At 47.4% G+C, this 23828-nt stretch overlaps 2 protein-coding genes across 3 annotated transcripts; one reads left to right on the top strand and one right to left on the bottom strand.

Annotated features, from left to right (window-relative positions):
• Nucleotides 1–870: 870 nt before the first annotated feature.
• SRPRA (SRP receptor subunit alpha) lies at nt 871–13496 on the bottom strand. The gene is made up of 14 exons (XM_075839166.1): nt 13253–13496; nt 11569–11652; nt 11114–11277; nt 10745–10899; nt 10127–10277; nt 9044–9200; nt 8270–8409; nt 8060–8178; nt 7617–7703; nt 5836–6008; nt 5451–5664; nt 3932–4095; nt 3511–3609; nt 871–2375 (listed from the first exon to the last, which is right to left on the bottom strand). The coding sequence occupies exons 1-14, from the start codon at nt 13367–13369 to the stop codon at nt 2247–2249; spliced, it is 1953 nt and encodes a 650-aa protein (XP_075695281.1). The 5' UTR covers nt 13370–13496; the 3' UTR covers nt 871–2246.
• A 132-nt stretch (nt 13497–13628) lies between these two features.
• On the top strand, nt 13629–23016 carry FOXRED1 (FAD dependent oxidoreductase domain containing 1). Of its 2 annotated transcripts, XM_075839170.1 has the most exons (11): nt 13629–13825; nt 15794–16014; nt 16334–16444; nt 18719–18837; nt 20060–20154; nt 20231–20332; nt 20729–20805; nt 20909–21069; nt 21796–21925; nt 22005–22109; nt 22761–23016. In XM_075839170.1, exons 1-11 carry the CDS (start codon nt 13687–13689, stop codon nt 23013–23015), a joined length of 1515 nt encoding a protein of 504 aa, XP_075695285.1. In that variant the 5' UTR covers nt 13629–13686; the 3' UTR covers nt 23016. The 2 variants fall into 2 exon arrangements, with proteins under 2 accessions (XP_075695285.1, XP_075695286.1); XM_075839171.1 differs by lacking the exon at nt 13629–13825 and having other exon boundaries at nt 15938–16014; nt 16365–16444.
• The last annotated feature ends 812 nt before the right edge of the window (nt 23017–23828 follow it).

Below are 23828 nucleotides of genomic sequence, written 5' to 3'. Positions count from 1 at the left end.
TAACGTGACCGCAGCGAACGCACCCGATATCCGAAGCCGTTAAAGTGACCGGATGATCACATGACCAGTGAAGAGATGATGATTGGTTTATAGATGATGATCACATGACCAGTGAAGAGATGATGATTGGTTTATAGATGATGATCGCAGCCACGGCCCCCGGAGGCACAAGGAAGGAAGGAGCCCGCTCCTGCTGGGAACCGACCAAAATTGGAAATGTTTGCTGATCGGCAGAATCTTTTGCGATAACTGAACGTTTCCTCGAAGATCAAAAATCCCAAAGTTCGAGTTTCCTATCAAATTGTTCAATGTTTCTTATTCATCTCTGAACTTTCTGGGAAAGCTCCGTTATAGCTGCCACATGGCTTGTCACCCAGCTTTCCCAGACCCCTGAATGGCAGGAAACCTGCTTACACTACACGAATGCCTATGTATCATGCAGGAGTCTGGGGAAGCTGGGTGACTACTCGTATGGGAGCTGTTAAGTCCTTCCTGTTCGTTGTCATTCAGCTTTGCCAGGAAGTTATCACAAAAACAGGGCAGAGGCGCCGACTGCACCAGCGGGACGAGGGCGCTACCGTTCTGCTTATTTATAGCGGCTCTTACACCATGTGACACTTCCTTACAGCTCGTACGCGGTGTTTTTTTTGCAGTTGAAATAAATGCTTTAGGTGAAAGGCTGGTACCGGTCACTGTGTAATGACAGGAAGAGAGCACCCCCTGCAGGCATGACCAGAACATAGCACCCCCCCCCTGGAGGCACCTGAGGTAATGATGGGTATAGAGTGGCCCCCACAGGCACCTTGCGGTACATTTACCCCCCCCCCCCCCCCCAGTCTCACACCAGAATAACTTTCACATACAGACGGATTATTATTATTTAAGAAATTTATTCTCTTATAAATTAACTTTTACTCTCTATAAATGGACTGATCCATATATTGCACGTAAGCATAACATGGCGCCACTAGAGGAGGGCGAGACGGAACGAGGTGTTCCCCATCTGAATGAAGCAGGGGGGGTAAACAGAACATATAAAAAGGGAGCTGAAGGCGAGGACATGGGCCCCCTAGACAGACAAGCATGAAGATCCGGGGCCAGTAATACGCTGAATGCAGGTACTCCCCGCCACCTCCTGTCAGCCAATCACTGCACTAAGAACTGCTGGAGGAGCGGAGTGCATTGTGCCTCAGCGAGGTCACCAGTTCTTAGTACAGCGCTCATTGCTGGCTGATCGGACAGCGCTGCCCCCTGCAGGGCCAAGTGACGGGTCCAGGGCTGATCCAGTCTAATGTGAATAAAATGTAATCATTGTATTATGAAAAGTGATGAAACTTTCTTATATACCTTGTATTTCAATTCCTGCCAATTGTCAAGATCACTGCATGCTGTCAGTAAATGTAACCATTCTTGTTGACATCGAGTATCCCCAGAATACTTCTCACTGCTGAGGGTTTGTTACAATTGTATGAAGCCTACACAATCCTGAGTGAGGTGAACACATCAGCAATCTCTCTCCTGTCCTGATCGTTTGTTACAATGTATCAGTGCAGGTTAAGAGTGATCAGCTCTAAGTCCAGGCTCTGACGGAGAATTGTCTAGACTGGATATAATGGTCCCTGATCTCTGAGGAATATTAGAAAGTTTTAGAGCTTTCCATTCTACAATGTTACAGCTTTATTTATATATTGAAACAGACGGCCCCTTTAAGGGATTGCAGATTTCGTTTAGCAGCAATATGATACATTGATGACAGCGCCACCTGCTGGCCATTCATGATGCGACAGCCACTGCCTGAAGCCACGTGATTGGTCTAGTGACAATATCCCCACGTCCTGGCCCACACTGCTGGGGTGTCGGAGCCGGCCGTGGGCCTCAGGTTGTCAGCCTGTGGACATCGTGTAGCCGGGAGACCGGCAGTGATGGGGTTATGTAGATCTAAACTGCCCAGCATTTGGAATTTAAAATAATCCAGCGCTCCTGAAAACGCCGGAGGATTGAATTTTTACTATATTAGTCATTGAGCTATAATATATCTTTATACCGTCCTGTGTCTGGGTCCTGTCCCCAGAGTTCAGCTCCGCAGGACCTCAACAAGGGAGCTGCGGCACAAGGACGGGGGAGGTCAGAGACGGGGATTCAGGCAGCGGACAGGAAGCATCAGGCGATTGGTAGAAGATGAGAACACGGCAGATCGAAACCAAGAAAACCTGTAACACTAATGAAGATCTCTGCCCAGACGTCACTCAGGCTTTCATCAGCGCCGCCACCACGGCCTTCACATTCAGGCTGCGCAGGTCCACGTAAGTCTGCCCGGTGCCCACAAACACAATGGGCTGCCCAGTGATGTATGTCATGGAGATGGCAGCGCCCACCTGCAGAAGAGGAAGAACACGCGGTCAGAGGCGCGGCCGCCACGTCACCCACAAAACACTTCAATGGGGCCGAGGTCTCTGCTCAGCCGGAGGCCGGGAGCGCGGACGTGTACGGAAAACTGGAGGACAATGGCCAACGCGTGATCCTCCCGAACACCGGATCAAAGTTCAGCTCTGGAGTAATTGATTTTGGTTCTACGTACAGCAGGAATATACTGGCGGCGGACGATCTGTCAGCTGCTCCTCAGCACAAGTTTTCCGCATCATACGGTAAAATTACTGTAGATCAACACTGAATACTTCGCTTTAGACCTGAATGGAGGAGAACTCGGGGCAAAGCAGAGAATTTTGCCAATTTCTTGTTACCAGAGAGCAGTGCATTATGGGAGCTCAGGTGACGTTAGTGCTCAGGTGTTAGGTCACATGTCCAACGGTGGAGGAGGAACTTAAGGCAAATTTTAAAAGCAGCTCTGGCTGTGACTAGAGAAAACAAAATATACAAAATCTGTAATGTTATTCAACTTTCATGAACATTTAAATGGCGAGGTTTTGTGAAGACTGGAATTATCCATTAATGGGGGTCTCCACTTCCGACAATGCCTACTTGTTAGAAGTTCCCCTGGATGATAAGCTGATCAAAGAGGCTCCCTGCGATCAGCTGTGATCTGTGGGGAAACCTGGCAGGAAGTGTTCCGTTTCCCTGCAGCCACCCCGGGAGAGGGAGAGGGAGAGGACGGGTCCTCCAGAGAGAGACGCTCCATGTAACCGCTCTCCACTCTGACCAAGAGACGAGGATCCTGAACAGCGGACCCCCCGATATTATCTCACAATTCACTAGTAGGGGGATGGAGACGGGTTTTCTAAAATGGACAATTCCTTTCAGAACTGCAGTTTTAGGGCCTACGTTTTTTAGGTTTTCGTACTTTGCTCACACGATGATCATGTAGATGACGCAGGGCGGTAGTGAGAACGTTTCCTGCCGCACCATCGCTCAGCATGAAACACCCCCCCCCCCCCCCCAACAGTACAGGCCGAGACCCCAGCGCTGAGGAGCAACTGACAGAATATTAAGATGGAATAGAACGTTCCCCTCCAGACACGACAGATCTCCAGTCAGACCCCGCAGGGCATTTACCTTGTCATCGATTGTATCAAACTTGGTGAGGACAATCCCATCGATGAGACGCGCCTTATCCGACATGGAGTGATCCGCCAGCGCCTTGTTAAACTTCACCTGCGAAAGCAAAAAACCCACAACGTTACATTCATTACTTAGAACAGGTCGTCCGGCGTGCGTGTCCAGGAAAAGCTGGGTGACAGTACAGATCCGGGGGGGGCACCCAGCTTTCTCAGATTGGTAAATCTGCCTGGTCACACAGGGACGTCCTGCTCAGATGAGCCAGTCAGGAGTCTAGGAAAGCTAGAAGCCTTATAAGAGGTCACCCAGCTTTCCCAGAAACAGATACAACTAAGAAACGAGTGAACAAAATCAACATCTATCAAATATCCTGCATCATAACATACAAACTATGTAAAGGTAATAAAGAACACCCCACCAGCTGATCCACCGCCTCATTGCCGACCAAGGCTTCTCCGACAAAAAGGACAAGATCGGGCATATTGACAGCGATGAGCTTGGCCAGTGCGGTCATCAGGGGCGCGTTGTCCTGCATGCGGCCGGCCGTGTCCACCAGAACCACGTCAAAGGCCTGATTCCGAGCTGCGGGGACAGAGAGACATGAAATAAACACTGCGGACCCCAATCATGACAATCACTACCCCCAGCAACCAATCACAGCACAGCCATTATTCCGAGCTGAGTGCTGATTGGCTGCTATGAGCAACACAGGTAGGAGGGATGTGTCATGGATGAAGCAGGTAAAAAGCATCAGACACAAGCGGCAGGAATATATATATATATATATACCATCAACGAGCAGGACGTCCTGAGGAGCACACGTCACACAGAAGAAGAGCGGCTCAGTCTCATGTACCTGAAGGGGTTTCCCATAAACATCATTTCTCACCTACTGACCGGATATGTGATAAATGTCTGACCGATCCCGAGAATGAGCGCCCCCGAGTCTCCTGTGTGACTGGAGCGGTACTGCGCACGCCCGGCCACCGCTCCATCCACGGTCTGTGGGACTGACGGAGATCGTGGAGTGCAGCACGTGACCCGCAGACCGTGGATGGAGCGGTGGCCGGGCGTGCGCAGTACCGCTCCAGTCACACAGGAGACTCGGGGGCGCTCGTGGGATCGGTCAGACGTTTATCACATATCCGGTCAGTAGGTGAGAAATGTTTATGGGAAACCCCTTTATAATGAGAAGAATAAAGTAAAACCGACTTTTCAAACACCAAACTAATTTACGTTGGTGAAAAATGCGCCAAATATATTAAGGGGGCCACATCTTAACGTTCGCCGCATCTTTGGCTGCGCGATAGAAATGCAAATTTTCAACTGAAATTAACATAAAACACCGTACATCAGATTCTGGCGGAAATTATACTAAATCTGTTCCGGCAGTGGTCCCGGCCTAAGCTTGCCCCTCCCCCATAGTTGCGCCTTTTTAAAACCAGAAAACCTTTCCTCGTGTTTTTCAATTCCTCAACTTTTAGGACCTCTGCTTGCCGTCAATGAACAGAACGTTCTTGTTAGATCCAAAAGGGCTAAAAAAAAAATCGGTACAAACTAAGGCTTGCCTACACTGGATATAACTGTAACAAAGCCTCAGCTGTGAGAAGTTTAAAAAGGTCTGTATGACATTTTATTCTTTGCATGTAATCTAGAAAGTTTCCATTCACTGATAGCAAGCAGAGATTATACAGTGAATAAAGCTTTATTTACAGAAAACCTCTAACCATCTCCTGTCATATCAGTCAACACTGTACAGGAACCATTATCTGGAACTCCACTGGGCCCCCGTCCCGGATGAAGGGCCTTCATTGTTGCTGCCTCGTGTGGTAATGCAATGAATGGCAGCGCTGTAGTGTAGGCGCAGTTACGGATCTCTATAACTACATCTAATGGCCCCTCCATGGTCCCCCCTCCCCCACAGCGATGTTCCTCACCGTAAGCTATGGCCTCCATGGCAATTCCAGCAGCGTCTTTGCCGTAGCCCTTCTCATAGAGCTGCACCATGCTGCGCCCATTGTGCTTCTCCGGAGGGTGCAGGGAATTAAGGCGTCTTGTGTGGGTGCGCAGCTGCTCCACCGCCCCGGCACGGAATGTGTCACAAGCCGCTATGAGCACGTTATAACCGTTCTCCATCAGCCAGAAGGAAATCTGTATCCAGAGAAGAGGGAGGAGCCAGTTCTTAAAGAGGGAGGAGCCAGTTATTAAAGAGGGAGGGGTCAGTTCTTAATGAGGGAGGAGCCAGTTATTAAAGTTGAAGGAGCCAGTTATTACAGATTGGGAGGACAGAGAACATCTCCCTGCATTCGCTCATTCACTTACTTTGGCCAGGTTGGTGGATTTCCCTACTCCATTAACCCCACAGAACGTGATGACGTATGGATGACGCATGCGCTGTGACTCCATCACATCACGCAACACATCCACACGCCGCTTTGGCTGCAAGATTTGCACCAGTGACTCCTGTAAAGCTTGTTTCACTGCAGATGTCACAGCTGGTGGAAGGAAATGAGAGAAGTCAGAAACATAGAAGTCCCCTGCAACTAGCTAAAGCCAAATGTCCACATCAGATCATCAGTCTACGGGTATATAAGGAGTATTCATTCTATAGAGTCACGCTGAAAACACATTACTGATCCTGAGTTACATTCTGTATTATACTCCAGAGCTGCACTCACTATTCTGCTGGTGGAGTCACTGTGTACATACATTACATTACTTATCCTGTACTGATCCTGAGTTACATCCTGTATTATACTCCAGAGCTGCACTCACTATTCTGCTGGTGGAGTCACTGTGTACATACATTACATTACTTATCCTGTACTGATCCTGAGTTACATCCTGTATTATACTCCAGAGCTGCACTCACTATTCTGCTGGTGGAGTCACTGTGTACATACATTACATTACTTATCCTGAGTTACATCCTGTACTGATCCTGAGTTGCATCCTGTATTATACTCCAGAGCTGCACTCACTATTCTGCTGGTGGAGTCACTGTGTACATACATTACATTACTTATCCTGTACTGATCCTGAGTTACATCCTGTATTATACTCCAGAGCTGCACTCACTATTCTGCTGGTGGAGTCACTGTGTACATACATTACATTACTTATCCTGTACTGATCCTGAGTTATATCCTGTATTATACTCCAGAGCTGCACTCACTATTCTGCTGGTGGAGTCACTGTGTACATACATTACATTACTTATCCTGTACTGATCCTGAGTTACATCCTGTATTATACTCCAGAGCTGCACTCACTATTCTGCTGGTGGAGTCACTGTGTACATACATTACTTATCCTGTACTGATCCTGAGTTATATCCTGTATTATACTCCAGAGCTGCACTCACTATTCTGCTGGTGGGGTCACTGTGTACATACATTACATTACTTATCCTGTACTGATCCTGAGTTACATCCTGTATTATACTCCAGAGCTGCACTCACTATTCTGCTGGTGGAGTCACTATGTACATACATTACATTACTTATCCTGTACTGATCCGGAGTTATATCCTGTATTATACTCCAGAGCTGCACTCACTATTCTGCTGGTGGAGTCACTGTGTACATACATTACATTACTTATCCTGTACTGATCCTGAGTTATATCCTGTATTATACTCCAGAGCTGCACTCCCTATTCTGCTGGTGGAGTCACTGTGTACATACATTACATTACTTATCCTGTACTGATCCTGAGTTATATCCTGTATTATACTCCAGAGCTGCACTTACTATTCTGCTGGTGGAGTCACTGTGTACATACATTACTTATCCTGTACTGATCCCGAGTTACATCCTGTATTATACTCCAGAGCTGCACTCACTATTCTGCTGGTGGAGTCACTGTGTACATACATTACATTACTTATCCTGTACTGATCCTGAGTTACATCCTGTATTATACTCCAGAGCTGCACTCACTATTCTGCTGGTGGAGTCACTGTGTACATACATTACATTACTTATCCTGTACTGATCCTGAGTTACATCCTGTATTATACTCCAGAGCTGCACTCACTATTCTGCTGGTGGAGTCCCTGTTACCCCTAATAAGGTGATCAGAGGTGGCGTGATATCTCTTACTTGAGAAAGTTCCCATGACTTTCCCTTCCAGTCTCTTTGCCACCGACTCGCACAGCTGCACGGCTATTTCCGCGGCGACATTCTTGGCTGTAAGAATAGCAGAAATGTTAGAAATGACTGATCTTTGTACGGGGACGACACCTAATCATCTACATTACACAGGATTTATTATTCCGGATTATTCCTGGTGAACCTGAATGGTCGCACATTTATCTCCTTAGCGCTCCGGTAGGACGTGTGTCAGGCTCCGCCCCCCGAGACCCTGCATTATACCAAGCTGTATTATTTCTATGTATATTGTAGAGCGTTAAGGGGCGGAGCATGACAAGTTCTGCGGCTTCCTGTATACAGCAGAGCTGAGTGACAGACGTGGCCAGAGCTGCACCGCCACTGCTCAGACGGATTTTCTAGTCGTGCCCTCAGCTCATCAGCCTCTCACTCACCTATGAGATGATCCTTCATCTTCTCCAGGACGGGCTCCATGTCTTCCAGGGTTAAACTTTTAGCCCCCACCAGGCCCTTCAACATCCCAAACATCCCTCCAAAGCCGCTCTTCTTGGCACTGGCAAAAAAAACCAGATTATAGATTTATAGTGGCGACACCGAAACACAGAACGACCCCTCCCCCGGCCGGCGTCAGACGTGTGGGATACCTGGACTTGGCTGCAGATGGAGCAGCTTTAGTTTGCACAGATGGGACGTCTTCCTCCTCCTCCTCCTCCTCTTCGCTGCTGCTGCTGCTTTCATACTCCACATCCGGGGGGTTTCCGGTCATGAGACCCCTGCGGGATATCTGGAAGACAAAGCGGCGCCGAAGCCACATCACAAGGACCGTCCCCGGTAACCGAACCGCTTCACAAACTTCCATTCAGACGCAAATAAAACGCAGAAAAAGTCGTGACAAAAAAAGGCGACCTGGAAATATCCGCCCCTGAGCCGCCCCGGTCTAATATTCTGTTCACCCGTTATCTAGGGCCCAGACAGGTAAGAGAAGCGGGAGGATCACACCATTACATAGCGGATACAAATGTGACAAACCCTCAGCTCTGAAGTATTAGTTCTGTATGTGTTTTTTCCTCTAATTATAAACCTGAATGTTTCCACTCACTGACAGCAAGCAAGTAACTGGTGAGGAATTGAAAAAAGTATATAAGAAAAAGAATCTATATCTATTCTACAGTGATTAGTCTTCATTTCCATAGGACTGGAGAAGCCCAATAATCGCCTGTTAGCTCCGCCCCCGGGACTTTGGATTCGCTTTGCTTAGATTGCCAGCTCTTCTGGTCAGTGGGGTCATCTCTCCTTGAATCACTGGTCATTTTACTTGTTATTAAAGCGCTGGGGAATATCTTGGTGCCATATAAAGATTCATCGGATTTCCTTGATGACACTATACACGGTGGTAGGATAGCGGGGGCAGATCTCACCAGCGCCTCCAGGTCCTCGTCCGGTGCCACCGCCTCGTCCGTGCTGCCGTTGGTGGTGGGTTTGCTGTAGTCCAGCTCTTTGGTGTTGGAAGCTCCGAGCTCCCACCTGCGGGGCTTCTTTCCCTTCTCCTTCTGAGCCTCCGGTTTTGGGGATTTGCTGCGGAAAGAAACATAAATAAATGTGCGCATGAAAGTCAAACATCCGGCAGCGCCACGACAGAATAAACGTATGGAGGCAACTGAGCGCCGGCCGATTACACTCCAATCATGTTTAGTAAGATCAGGGGTCCAAACAGGAAGTGGGTCTTTGGATTTTATTAAAGGGGAACTCCCCCTATCAGACACAATGTGTAGCTGGGGTGAGGGGCTATGAGGTGGGTCTCCTGTGATCTTTGTAGCACCGGATTTCTGCATCTCAGACGAAGGGATCCACCGGAAGCTTCATATATTCCAGTGGTGCTGCATCAACCGTCCGTGAAAAGGCGGAGCTTAAATAAATGGCGCCTTCCAAGGAGCTCCGTTTCAGAACCTTTGGTTTACAGAAATCTGACCGGCGCAGAGTTCTTAGACCTTGTTCACACTGCGAGTTTTTGCCGCGTTTTACGCCCCCAAAAAAACGCATGCTTTAAGCTTCCCATTGACAACTATTGGAAAAAGCATTGTAGCGCACACGACGAGGGTTTTTTTTTTCCGTGCGCATGTTTAAAAAAAAAAAGCAGCATCAGTTCAATTCCTGGCGCGTGGAATACGCCAAAAAAAGCGCCTAAATCCCATAATCAATGGGAGTCCTAATTACGCAACCAAAAAATGCGCCAAAAACGCTAGGGTTTGATGCGTTTACACGTCTGTTTTTTTAGAACCGTGTGAACAAGGCCTTAATGTCCTGTGTGAAGAATGAAGAACATGCAGAGTCGCATTCCCCCCTCCTCCGGCTCGGCTTGTGGAGGTTCCAGTCTGGGGGGCTCTCGGGGACACCCACCAATATTGCCGTGACTTTTCAGAAGACGTTTACTTCCCGGGACATGTCCTACACCAGAGTTGTGCCGCTTGACCCCGGTCTTGGGGGCCCCACCATATCCCCACCTGGCTTTGTCTCCAGTCTTCATCCTCTTCTTAAAGAACTCCTCGCGCTTCCTCTGTATGGCCTCCTCGGTGCTCAGCTCCTCCTGGCCTCCGGGTGGCGCTGGGGTGCTGACCTTGGCTTTATTGGAAGTGATGGCTTCTGGTGCAATGTCTGAAATACAAAGAGAAGAGTGTCAAGCGCAGACAGATCCGTCAGCAGCCGCGTCAGATGTGCGATGTCCGACAGCGCACCTCCAGACGCAATAAATGGCGGCATCTACAGTAAATGTGTGCGGGGTGCGATTATGTCAAGACGCGGTGGTGCAGTGACGGGGAGCGAGGACGGCGCAGCATCCCAGGAATCCGCCGCCCACACAAAACGTCCCACCATGCAACTTACAGCAGACGCACAACCGTGGAACGTCCGGACACGTGACCGGGGAGCGAGGACGATGCTTAATTCACACAACAAGACGCCATCGTAGTGCGACCGCCCTTCCCAGCTGGAATTACGGGACTGAAGTCGTCATGTAGTCTGCGCCTTACTGGGTGCAAGAACCTCCATACACCAGCCTGACCCTCCCCCACACACAGATACACCTGCCGCCCCGGACCCTGCGGGGTTAACACCGCACTCACTCTCTTTCTTTGAGGACTTGCTTTTCTTATTATTCTCTTTCGGTTGCTCTCCCGGCTTCTCAATCATGGACTTCACCGTCTTCCTGGACTTCTCCGACTGTTTGAACGTCTTCATGGCGGCCGGGGCTCGAGCTTTGCTGCTCCCCTCTGCTGCCCTGCACGGCGGAGACAAAACGCGTCAGGACCAACCAAAAATATCGCTGCGCCAGCGAAGACCCGAGCCGCGACATCATGGACGCCGCCATTTTATAGGTGCGTACACCCAGGATATAGACACTAGTCTTGCCGGTTCAGTCAAAACGGCGTCATACAATGGCAGCGTCCTCCGCGGAGCGGATGGTTACAAGACGATGACGCGGTCCAACCTACCGGAGGAGGAAGTCAAAATCATCCTGGAAATCGAAGGATCCATTTAATAAGCCCAGAGCGCCATTCTGCTGTATCTGGTTGCGGTATTTATCCCGGAATTCTTTATGGACGTCGTCTATTAACTTGTCCACGTACGTCAGAGTTAAAATCTTCTGATATCCGACCTGCGGGGACAGGAGACGGTTCAGGAGACGACACACGGAGGAGCGGCTGTAATCACCCATGTTATTCCGTCACATTCTGCCAACTACAGCTCTGCCTGTGGAAGTGTCAGTCTTAACTGTAATTCGAGCATTCTACTCATGAACCAGAAAGATCAGGCTGAACAGAGCTGTAGGGGCCTCCCACACAGAGGGGCTGCAGAGCACGGACATAGGGAGGACACAGACGAAGGGGGGTGCCCAGTGATGCTCCCCAGTTACTGCCATCTATGGGGGAGACCTGGAATATCTTACCACAAACACCAGCTCAAACTGATTGTCCAGCTTGTACTTGAGGGTGAGGGAGTCATGGTTGTAGCTGTTGCTGCCGCCTCTCTCCTGCAGAGACATAAGAGATAAAGATGAAGGTCTAATGGCCGCTTAAAGGGGAACTCCAGAGAAAATTGAAATGACACATTAATGACTCCTCCCCACTCCCACAATGCATCTCTGCAGGTACTGCACTCCCTCCACATGAACAAAGGAGTTCAGGCCGCTGCCTAGCAACAACATCCAAAGCCAGAGGTGACACCCTGGGGGCCCCCGCTCCTGTACACACCAGGGGGGGTCACCTAATATACTGCAAGAGATCCCGACACCCCGGGGGCCCCCGTTCCTGCACACACCGGGGGGGGGGGTCACCTAATATACTGCAGGAGATCCTGACACCCCGGGGGCCCACGTTCATGTACACACCGGTGGGGGGGTGTCACCTAATACACTGCAGGAGATCCTGACACCCCGGGGGCCCGCGTTCATGTACACACCGGGGGGGTCACGTCCACAATGTTAACACTGGATTAGTTCCCGTCAGCGCTCAGAATCGTTACCTTCGGCGCGTCTGTCCGCTCAGGTTTTCACGCCCCATCTTCGTCATGAACCCCAACACTACAGTCACGCCAGGAGCCCCTAAAGTCCTAACACCCCCATACTCCTGCCATGAACCCCAATATCCCAGATCACCTGTCACATCACACAGGACGGTAACCCCAGCCAACACCTCGTCCGTCCTGCCATGACCCCCCACATGACCCCACGTCACATCTGGACCCCCCCACTATTACTGAAATCATCTCCTCTCTTTAGTGACACCCCATAATATGAACGTAAACCCCAATATCACAATGTTTTCTATGTGAGGTCACATTTCCAAAACCAGAAACCGGCGGGACCTGAACCCGGGATGTCACCATATGGCGGCCTGACACCCCGGCTTCCCTATAAGGCCTGGTTCACACAGAGTATTTTGGCGGTTTTTTTTACACAGGTTTTTTTAAACAGCGCCAGAAAACGCTCAAAATCGCCTTCCATTGATTCCCACAAGTGGTAAAAACCCTCGCGGGAAGCAGCAGCGTTGCGCCCTTTCTTCGGGTGTTTCCGTCTCGGACCTCCTATTTACATCAATAGGGGGCAGGGATCACGTTTTTCACGGCGGTTTCTGCCCGCGGCACTCAATAGCTGCCAGCAAAAAACGCAGCACGTGCTCCGCTGGCAGGTCAAAAGCAGATTTTTCTGCCTGCAAAATACTCCATGTGAACAGGGCCCAACAGTCACCCCCATATCCCACCACATATACATCCCTCCCCCAGACCCTACATCTGGTGACAGACACCCCCATATCCCACCACATATACCTCCCCCCCCCAGACCCTACATCTGGAAACCCAGCCTGACACCCCAAAACTATATACACCCCAAGTTCTTAACATCAACCCCAATACCACAACATGGACCGAGAAGCCAGCAGGATCTGAACCCCCAAATGTCACATGTGGAGACCGGACACTGTGACCCCAATACCACAGCCCCATATTACCGCCAGGAACCCCAGTACCCTCCCCGTCCACACAGGACTCTCTGGTCCTCTACACTGCAGCCATTTCTTCTCAGATCCCTCTGATCTGACGGATGACAGGACACAGCGCCCCCGGGCGGTTACCTGCAGGATGACGGAGCGCAGCAGCGCATTGACGGGGCCATTAATGGAGCCGCGCACCCCCTGGAAGCACCAGAGAACGATGCCGCCTTTACTAAAGATCGTGAAGAAGTCCAACATCTTCCACCGTCACCCGCAACCCCGGGACACGTCAGAGAAACACCGGGGACACGTCACTTCCGCCTGCACCGGAAAAGGAGGACACTGGTTAATCCAGACGGTCACCTGCCACCATCTTCGTACACCCATAATCTGCCCAGCCGCGCGATGAGAATGTCCACATCAGTGCGCCCTCTAGTGGAGCTTGTGAAAAGTACACTCCGCCGCATTAATTGGCTGCTGGTAAGTCGCCCACTGATGATGTCACGGATGACGCATTGTGAAAGTCATCTATCTGCAGGAGCGGAGCTGTGGACTGACACTTTACTAGGGCTGCTATGAGTGTTGGCAGGTTATGCAGAAGAGGATCGTGTCTGCTGCTGTCCCGGGGGGCTCCTGTCCTGGGGGCCACAGCATGGACACACAGGAGCTTCAGGACATCCACAGGGTTATTAAAGCAGGATGACTTCACCAAAAGTAAGTGCCCCCCACATTGTGTGTCTATGAGGCTCATATCAGTGATGTGTGTGTGTGTGTATATATATATATATCTCTGTATAAAGAATATTCCCAGGAGCCATCACTGCTGACTGTAATATGCAGATAATCGGATTCTATTCCGCGGTTTCTGAGTTTTTATCTGGTCTGGTCCAGGGAAAGTTGGGTGACTACCAATATCACCATTACTGCAGCTCCCACACAGGTTGTCACCCAGACCCCAGAGCAGCCAGCCTGCCCCTTAAAGGGGACATAGCAAAAATTACTTTTCAGGATTAAATATTCTCACCCAGATTTCCCAGAAACAGATATAACCGTGAAAAAAATGAATGTTTACTGACAAGTTGTATTTTTTCTGGACCCGCTCACCTGGATGAACCCTGCGCCGCGCGCTGCCGCGTTGTCTCTGGTTATCGTTTGATGACAAATGTTAATGATTAAACCCTTAATAAATTCTCTTCATCTATTATAAATTTGTGTCATTATTAACTCTGGTCTGGACTTTATAGTTATTCAGCTGTTTTTTGTTTTACGTTTTATACAAACCTTTCTAAATCAAGACCCTATAAATTTAAAGGCGACATCCCCCCAAAAATATGATCCCTTATTACCTGTAATTATATCCCCTGTGCTGTTTATTATTGTGATCAGACATGAGATCCACACATCTTATATACAGTCACAGCTATTCATCTATTACTACTGACAACCAGCCTGTATATCATGTGTGAGAGGTTGTCACAGCCCCGCCCCCTGTTACTGACATCACTGATATATAATATAATTACATTGTGATCAGACATGAGATCCACACACCTTATATACAGTCACAGCTATTCATCTATTACTACTGACAACCAGCCTGTATATCATGTGTGAGAGGTTGTCACAGCCCCGCCCCCTGTTACTGACATCACCGATATATAATATAATTACATTGTGATCAGACATGAGATCCACACATCTTATATACAGTAACAGCTATTCATCTATTACTACTGACAACCAGCCGGTATACCATGTGTGAGAGGTTGTCACAGCCCCGCCCCCTGTTACTGATATCACTGATATATAATATAATTACACTGTGATCAGACATGAGATCCACACATCTTATATACAGTCACAGCTATTCATCTATTACTACTGACAACCAGCCTGTATATCATGTGTGAGAGGTTGTCACAGCCCTGCCCCCTGTTACTGACATCACTGATATATAATATAATTACATTGTGATCAGACATGAGATCCACACACCTTATATACAGTAACAGCTATTCATCTATTACTACTGACAACCAGCCTGTATATCCTGTGTGAGAGGTTGTCACAGCCCCGCCCCCTGTTACTGACATCACTGATATATAATATAATTACATTGTGATCAGACATGAGATCCACACATCTTATATACAGTAACAGCTATTCATCTATTACTACTGACAACCAGCCTGTATATCCTGTGTGAGAGGTTGTCACAGCCCCGCCCCCTGTTACTGACATCACTGATATATAATATAATTACATGTGATCAGACATGAGATCCACACATCTTATATACAGTAACAGCTATTCATCTATTACTACTGACAACCAGCCTGTATATCATGTGAGAGGTTGTCACAGCCCCGCCCCCTGTTACTGACATCACTGATTTGATGCAGAGGATGGATTACATTGTGTCAGCACTTGGTCTACTCCCTACAGTAAACTTTAGTTCTTACTCATGGAGACATTTGGCCGCTGCTGTAATAGATGATTTAGACTATTTCCCTGTCACGCTTTATTTTTCTTCCCTTACCTCGTGGGAATGAGTTTGATCTATCGCAGGTGTAGGGCGGCGCCATGAGACGACTTTAACATCCAGTACGGTCTGATCGGTGTCGATCGTCTCTATGATTGATGGATTTTCTCCTCCATTGATTCTCTATTTTCCTTCCCAAGATTTATCTAACGAACTAGAGAAAATGCATAAGAAAGTGAAGAACGTTCTTCCTGGCAGTGACTGGTCTCCATTCAAATCTATGGACCATCTACCACCGGAACACGCGGACATCGTTATAGTTGGGGGCGGAGTCATGGGCTGGTCAGTCGCTTATTGGCTGAAGAAAATGCAGACCAAGATGAAAGCGTACAACGTGCTGGTGGTCGAGCGAGACGTGACTGTGAGTTTTATTTCCAAGTGAAAGTTATCAGAGGCCGCATAGAGATCCGGCGCATACGGTTATCCGTGCAATCACGTCTTAAAGTGACGGTGCAGCTTGTGGAGACCCTTTCACTATTCTATTAGGGAGTTGTATTGTAAGCATTTGTCTAATATGTAATTTATACCTGAATAGAAGCTGAAGACGGCGTTCACCCCCCTGTACCCAGACACCCTACAATGTCTGTCTGACCGTCTATGTGCAGTGTATATAATGTATCTCAGTGGGTCATACCAGTTAATGTTATTTAATAACGCCCTCTCTTGTTCTCGCCCTATAGTACTCTCACGCCTCCACCGTTCTCTCGGCAGGCGGCATCCGGCAGCAATTTTCCCGGCCAGAAAACATCCAGATGTCGCTGTTCGGGGCACATTTCCTGTGCAATATTAATGTAAGAGACCAGTCAACCGAATGTAAAGAGAGACAGACGCTGCAAATTATTCTCAATGATTGAATTACGGTGTCCTCCTGTGATCTCCATGTAACTGATTATATATGAAATGAACTGAAGAGTTGCTGTATACCAAAATATTACTGATCCTGAGTTACATCCTGTATTATACTCCAGAGCTGCACTCACTATTCTGCTGGTGGAGTCACTGTGTACATTCATTACATTACTTATCCTGTACTGATCCTGAGTTATATCCATTATTATACTCCAGAGCTGCACTCACTATTCTGCTGGTGGAGTCACTGTGTACATACATTACATTACTTATACTGTACTGATCCTGAGTTATATCCTGTATTATACTCCAGAGCTGCACTCACTATTCTGCTGGTGGAGTCACTGTGTACATACATTACATTACTTATCCTGTACTGATCCTGAGTTACATCCTGTATTATACTCCAGAGCTGCACTCACTATTCTGCTGGTGGAGTCACTGTGTACATCCATTACATTACTTATCCTGTACTGATCCTGAGTTACATCCTGTATTATACTCCAGAGCTGCACTCTCTATTCTGCTGGTGACGTCACTGTGTACATACATTACATTACTTATCCTGTACTGATCCTGAGTTACATCCTGTATTATACTCCAGAGCTGCACTCACTATTCTGCTGGTGGAGTCACTGTGTACATCCATTACATTACTTATCCTGTACTGATCCTGAGTTACATCCTGTATTATACTCCAGAGCTGCACTCTCTATTCTGCTGGTGACGTCACTGTGTACATACATTACATTACTTATCCTGTACTGATCCTGAGTTACATCCTGTATTATACTCCAGAGCTGCACTCACTATTCTGCTGGTGGAGTCACTGTGTACATACATTACATTACTTATCCTGTACTGATCCTGAGTTATATCCTGTATTATACTCCAGAGCTGCACTCACTATTCTGCTGGTGGTGTCACTGTGTACATACATTACATTACTTATCCTGTACTGATCCTGAGTTACATCCTGTATTATACTCCAGAGCTGCACTCACTATTCTGCTGGTGGTGTCACTGTGTACATACATTACATTACTTATCCTGTACTGATCCTGAGTTATATCCTGTATTATACTCCAGAGCTGCACTCACTATTCTGCTGGTGGAGTCACTGTGTACATTCATTACATTACTTATCCTGTACTGATCCTGAGTTATATCCATTATTATACTCCAGAGCTGCACTCACTATTCTGCTGGTGGAGTCACTGTGTACATACATTACATTACTTATACTGTACTGATCCTGAGTTATATCCTGTATTATACTCCAGAGCTGCACTCACTATTCTGCTGGTGGAGTCACTGTGTACATACATTACATTACTTATCCTGTACTGATCCTGAGTTATATCCTGTATTATACTCCAGAGCTGCACTCACTATTCTGCTGGTGGAGTCACTGTGTACATATATTACATTACTTATCCTGTACTGATCCTGAGTTACATCCTGTATTATACTCCAGAGCTGCACTCACTATTCTGCTGGTGGAGTCACTGTGTACATCCATTACATTACTTATCCTGTACTGATCCTGAGTTACATCCTGTATTATACTCCAGAGCTGCACTCTCTATTCTGCTGGTGACGTCACTGTGTACATACATTACATTACTTATCCTGTACTGATCCTGAGTTACATCCTGTATTATACTCCAGAGCTGCACTCACTATTCTGCTGGTGGAGTCACTGTGTACATCCATTACATTACTTATCCTGTACTGATCCTGAGTTACATCCTGTATTATACTCCAGAGCTGCACTCTCTATTCTGCTGGTGACGTCACTGTGTACATACATTACATTACTTATCCTGTACTGATCCTGAGTTACATCCTGTATTATACTCCAGAGCTGCACTCACTATTCTGCTGGTGGAGTCACTGTGTACATACATTACATTACTTATCCTGTACTGATCCTGAGTTATATCCTGTATTATACTCCAGAGCTGCACTCACTATTCTGCTGGTGGTGTCACTGTGTACATACATTACATTACTTATCCTGTACTGATCCTGAGTTACATCCTGTATTATACTCCAGAGCTGCACTCACTATTCTGCTGGTGGAGTCACTGTGTACATACATTACATTACTTATCCTGTACTGATCCTGAGTTATATCCTGTATTATACTCCAGAGCTGCACTCACTATTCTGCTGGTAGAGTTATTGTGTACGTACATTCTGTCTTATTACAGGAATACTTGGGCATTATAAATGAAGACCCCATTGATATTCAGTTTAACCCCTCCGGATACCTCTTCCTGTCCAGTGAGAAAGGAGCTGAGATTCTGGAGGACAATTACAGAGTGCAGAGGTATTGAAATGTTACTGGATTATTCCAGCTGCACTTCCATGTATTTCCTGTAGGGGGCAGGTTACCCTTGTCCGGTGCTGGAGATGGTTTATATCTTGTGGGATGGTTATGGGGAGCAGAATAACAAGACCTTTGTCTTAAAGGGCCGGTCCACTCTTCTGTAAATTAATGTTAATCATTGTATAATTAGACTTTGTTTCTATTTTTCGCCAGTTTAAAGATCAATGGGAACTTTTATTATTAACATCCAGACACTAAAAACTGTCCTAACTGATAATACTTCTCACAGCTGAGGGTTTGTTACAATTGCATGAAGCCTAGACAATCCTAAACACATTTAGCAGAAACCTCTCTCTTGTTCTGAGAGTTTGTTACAATGTATCAGTGCAGATAAAATGTATCAGTCTGGAGTTCAGGCTGTTCAGACAATTCCCTGGGAGGTAGACGGCTGTACTCTGTCAGAACAGTAGGAGGAATGTACAGTATATGCCATTCAGGTTCTGTGGAAAGCTGAGTACCACCTCTGACAGCAGTAATGGACTTTCCAGTATGAAGCCTTATTGCCCCGTCATCCCATCCTTGCTGGCACTTGTTACGGGTCAGTTTACTTATTCCTTTTCCTCAAGTGGTAGATCATGACGGTGCGTCCCTCGGGCTGTAAATAAGTCCTAAATCGGGGGCAGGAGGTGCGCGGCTCTGGTAATAATTTATCACTGTATGATCTGCTTACAAAGACCGAACACAGGCCGTGTCCTGGGCAAAGAGCACATTGTAACCAAAAATCATCCATCCAATAGAAAGATGACAATGATGGGTGTAGTCATTCTGCTGTGCCTTGTGCAGTAATACCAATGGAAACCGATCAACATCCAACGAATCAAAAAAAGAGCGCTTCCCCTTTAAAATGAAAAAAAAAAAAAGTACTCTCCAAGTGTCAAAAATTCTGTTCAGCCGTTTCTTCGTTCTGTTTGTTTTTGGAAAAGCTGGGTGACAATGGTTTATTTTACAGCTCCGATGGGAGTTGTCATCCAGCTTTCCCAGAATACTGAAAGGTCAGAACTCTAGGATAAATGAATGACCACCGCTATGGGGGATGTAATGGCGGTCAGAGGACTTGTCATCCAGCTTTTCAAGGAGCAGATAGAAGGGAATGTTTCACCACTAGTAAAATAATCGGGTTATTGGTGACGCCTCTTCTGATTTTCTTACCCCCCTCCCCCAGAGAACAGGGAGCCAAAGTCGCGCTACTTTCCCCGGAGCAGCTGAAGAAAAAGTTTCCATGGATCAATACACAGGACGTGGCGCTGGCCTCTTATGGTGAGATGGTGCTCGGCTCTGTGCCGGATTACCAGATTCCAGATTAATGGAGTGACTGGATTTCTTCTGTTTCCAGGTCTGGAGAACGAGGGCTGGTTTGATCCGTGGTTACTGCTCAGTGCTCTCCGGCGTAAGGCTCTGTCCATGGGCGTCATACATTGCCACGGCGAGGTGGCAGGTGGGTGCCGCACACACGACCATATCAGTGGTCACCATTGTGTTCTATGGGAACAAGCGCCAATCCCCATCCTTCATCCTATATCACAGATCCGATCCCTTCCCAAATACCCAACTCTGTCTCGTTGGTATTTAGCCATTGACCGAGCTCGTGGCGATTTTGACCATTCATTTAATATTACAATTTACTGAAGTTTAGAGGGGGCGGCCTAGGAATCCAGGTAACAAAAATCACCCAAAAAGCAAAATAATGGCCAAATAAATGCAGTCCCACTAAGGACCAGCAGGTGGCAGCGCTCATGCATTGTATGTGATTGACTGCAGCTCTCCAGCTATTGTAGAACTACATATCCCAGAATGCCCTGCTACTTTTAATAAACATTTTTCCGGTCGGCAGGGTTGAACTACGACACAAAAGAAATGGTGACGGCGGGCGGTGATCCGGTGAACTTTAAAGTAATTAAGCAAGTTATTGTGAGTGTTCAGGATTTCACTTCTGATATTTTTACAGGTTTTTTGGAATATTTTTTTATCTCTGCACCGGATATTCTTACTAGTTGCGCGTTTTTCATTCCAGGTACAAACGCAGAACAGTTTGGAGAATCAGCCCGTGGACTGCATGGCGGTTATTAACGCCGCCGGCGCCTGGTCTTCAAAGGTTGCAGAGATGGTTGGGATTGGCTGCGGGAACCCGGGCTCCTTTGAAGTAGTCAAACTACCTGTAGAGCCCAGAAAAAGGTATCATCATCATCCTCCTCATAATCATCATCCTCCCCATAATCATCATCATCATCCTCCCCATCATCATCATCCTCCTCATAATCATCATCATCCTCCCCATCATCCTCCTCCTCATAATCATCATCATCCTCATAATCATCATCATCCTCCTCCTCCCCCCCCTCCCCCTCCTCCTCCTCCTCCTCCTCCCCCTCCCCCTCCTCCTCCTCCTCCTCCTCATAATCATCCTCAATTATCCTCATAATCATCCTCATAATCATCATCCTCCTCCTCCTCATCCTCATAATCATCATCCTCCTCCTCCTCATCCTCATAATCATCATCCTCCTCCTCCTCATCCTCATAATAATCATCCTCCTCCTCCTCATCCTCATAATAATCATCCTCCTCCTCATCCTCATAATCATCATCCTCCTCCTCATCCTCATAATCATCATCCTCCTCCTCATCCTCATAATCATAACATTGCGCCATTTTCATTGCCGTTTTCTTGTTCTTTAGGGCGCGTCCATTACGACATATAATCTCCTTCGGTTTTAAGCCATAGATTAGCGGCTTGCGCCATTGACGTGACTTCTTGTGGTTTCCCAGAGCTTCAGGGAGGGTCCGGGGTTTATAGGAAGCCTCCATCTTTCTTTCGTGGCCACAATTGACGACACGCTGGAGGTCCATGGTGATCGCTCACATAACAATAGCGCGGTAATCATGTGACTTCTCTTCCAGATACATCTACATGTTCCACTGTCCCGATGGTCCCGGCCTGGACTGCCCGATGCTGATTGACAGCTCAGGGGTTTACTTCAGGAGGGAGGGGTTAGGAGGGAACTACATCGGAGGCCTCTCTCCCCCAGAGGTAAGTGACCGCCGCACGCAAGATGGCCGCAGCACGCCCTGAAGGCGACCAATTTCTTTTGTCGGTTCCTTCTTCGCAGGAGGAGGAGCCAGACCACAGTAATCTCGATGTGGACCACGATTATTTCCAGCAGAAGGTTTGGCCGCTTTTGGCGCACAGAGTCCCGGTATTCGAGTCCTTAAAGGTAAGAGCTTGTTGGTGACTTCTAGATTCTAGGTCGGAGACCATCACAGACCCCCCCCCCCCCCCCAATAATCACCGTGCAATGAAGAGTTCCACAACTTCCTAATATACTTTATTTCAATTCCTTGCTATTTTCAGGATCTCTGCTGGCTGTTAGTGAATGGGAACATTCCTGTTCACTTCTAATGGTTGAAAACTCAAAGACCTAATATTTCTCACAGCTGAAGGTTTGCTACATTTTATATCCAATCATACTTGGTCCATATTGATACATCTTATCTGCACTGACACATTGTAGCAAAATCGAGGACAAGAGAGAGATGTGTGCTGCTGTGATTTAACCCACCTAGGATTGTCTAGACTGGACACAATTGTTGCAAACCCTCAGCTATAAGAAGTATAAGTTATGTAAAAGTTTTAAACCTCTTGATGTAAACTAGAATGCTTCCATTCACTGACAGCAAGCATAGGTTTTAAAAATTATGCGAAATTGAAACAAAAAGTCTACTTTTAAATTTTTAATCCTACAACAATTATTCTAACATAATCCTGGACCGGCCTTTTAAATTCTTTGGGCAGGAGACTGGGCATTAACCATCGTAGAGATGCGGTCGAGCTGCTGAAAAACGTCTCTTACTTTGTGATTGTGCAGGTGAAGTCGGCCTGGGCCGGGTATTACGACTACAACACCTACGACCAGAACGGCATCATTGGCATTCACCCCTTGGTGCAGAATCTTTACTTTGCGTGCGGGTTCAGTGGCCACGGCTTGCAGCAGGCTCCGGCTGTGGGGCGCGCGGTGGCAGAGTTACTGAACTACGGGCAGTTTACAACATTGGATCTCCGCTCTTTCGACTTCCAGCGTTTTATCTTCCAACAACCCGTCCTAGAGAGGAACATTGTATGAGGTGAGTATTGGGGTGTACTGCCCCATAGATGCAGCATTGTCACTGCTGAGAGACTATTGTTCTCTCCATCCTGGGCTTCCCGATTCATGAATAGAATGCTAGAAGTGCAGTAAAGACTGACACTGATGAAGAGATTCCTACAGTTTATTGGAGCTGAACCAAACTAAACTTAAGGACATATTCCATTCAGGGTCTTTAGGAATCTGGGTGCCAAACCCTGGGCTGGAGGGGGCGCTTTGACTGGTTACAATAATGGAATTTTAGATTAGATTTATTCTCCCCACAGAAAACAGAAGATTATGGGCGCTGCACCAGGAGCTCCACACGTCCACACTTTCTGTTCCTCTAGGATATGGCGTCGTCAAAAATGAGACAAAGATGGAGCTTCTTCAGGGATTCTCGTCATCACTACAGATCAAAAACCAAGAGTGGGCCGGCACCGCGCCAATCTATGGAGCGCCAAGTCTATGCCCTGGAACAAACAACTAAAACCACCAGAGAAAGTAGGAAAAAAACGGACATGACCTCAAATTGTATCAAAACAGGAACAACATTTCTATTGACCCCAAAAAGAAGACAAACAAGTTAGAAACTTTGTATAGAAAAACTCAAAACCTGATCCACCGTAAAGTGCGCCCGAGACTAGATCCGGCCCGCCGGACCCATGAATGACCCCAATAATGAGCCCACCTTCATACATGTGGTCATTCCTGATAATGGAGAAGATCAGGAATAAATGTGACAACCAAAAAATCCCAAACCTAAAACATCATCAGAATAAGACACTGGACACTAGAGGGCGCACGATTAAG

The sequence above is a fragment of the Rhinoderma darwinii genome, chromosome 10, assembly GCF_050947455.1.
Source record: "Rhinoderma darwinii isolate aRhiDar2 chromosome 10, aRhiDar2.hap1, whole genome shotgun sequence".
NCBI lineage: Eukaryota > Metazoa > Chordata > Amphibia > Anura > Rhinodermatidae > Rhinoderma > Rhinoderma darwinii.
Note: the sequence above shows the minus strand (reverse complement) of the source record. Positions and strands in the feature narration are given on the sequence as shown.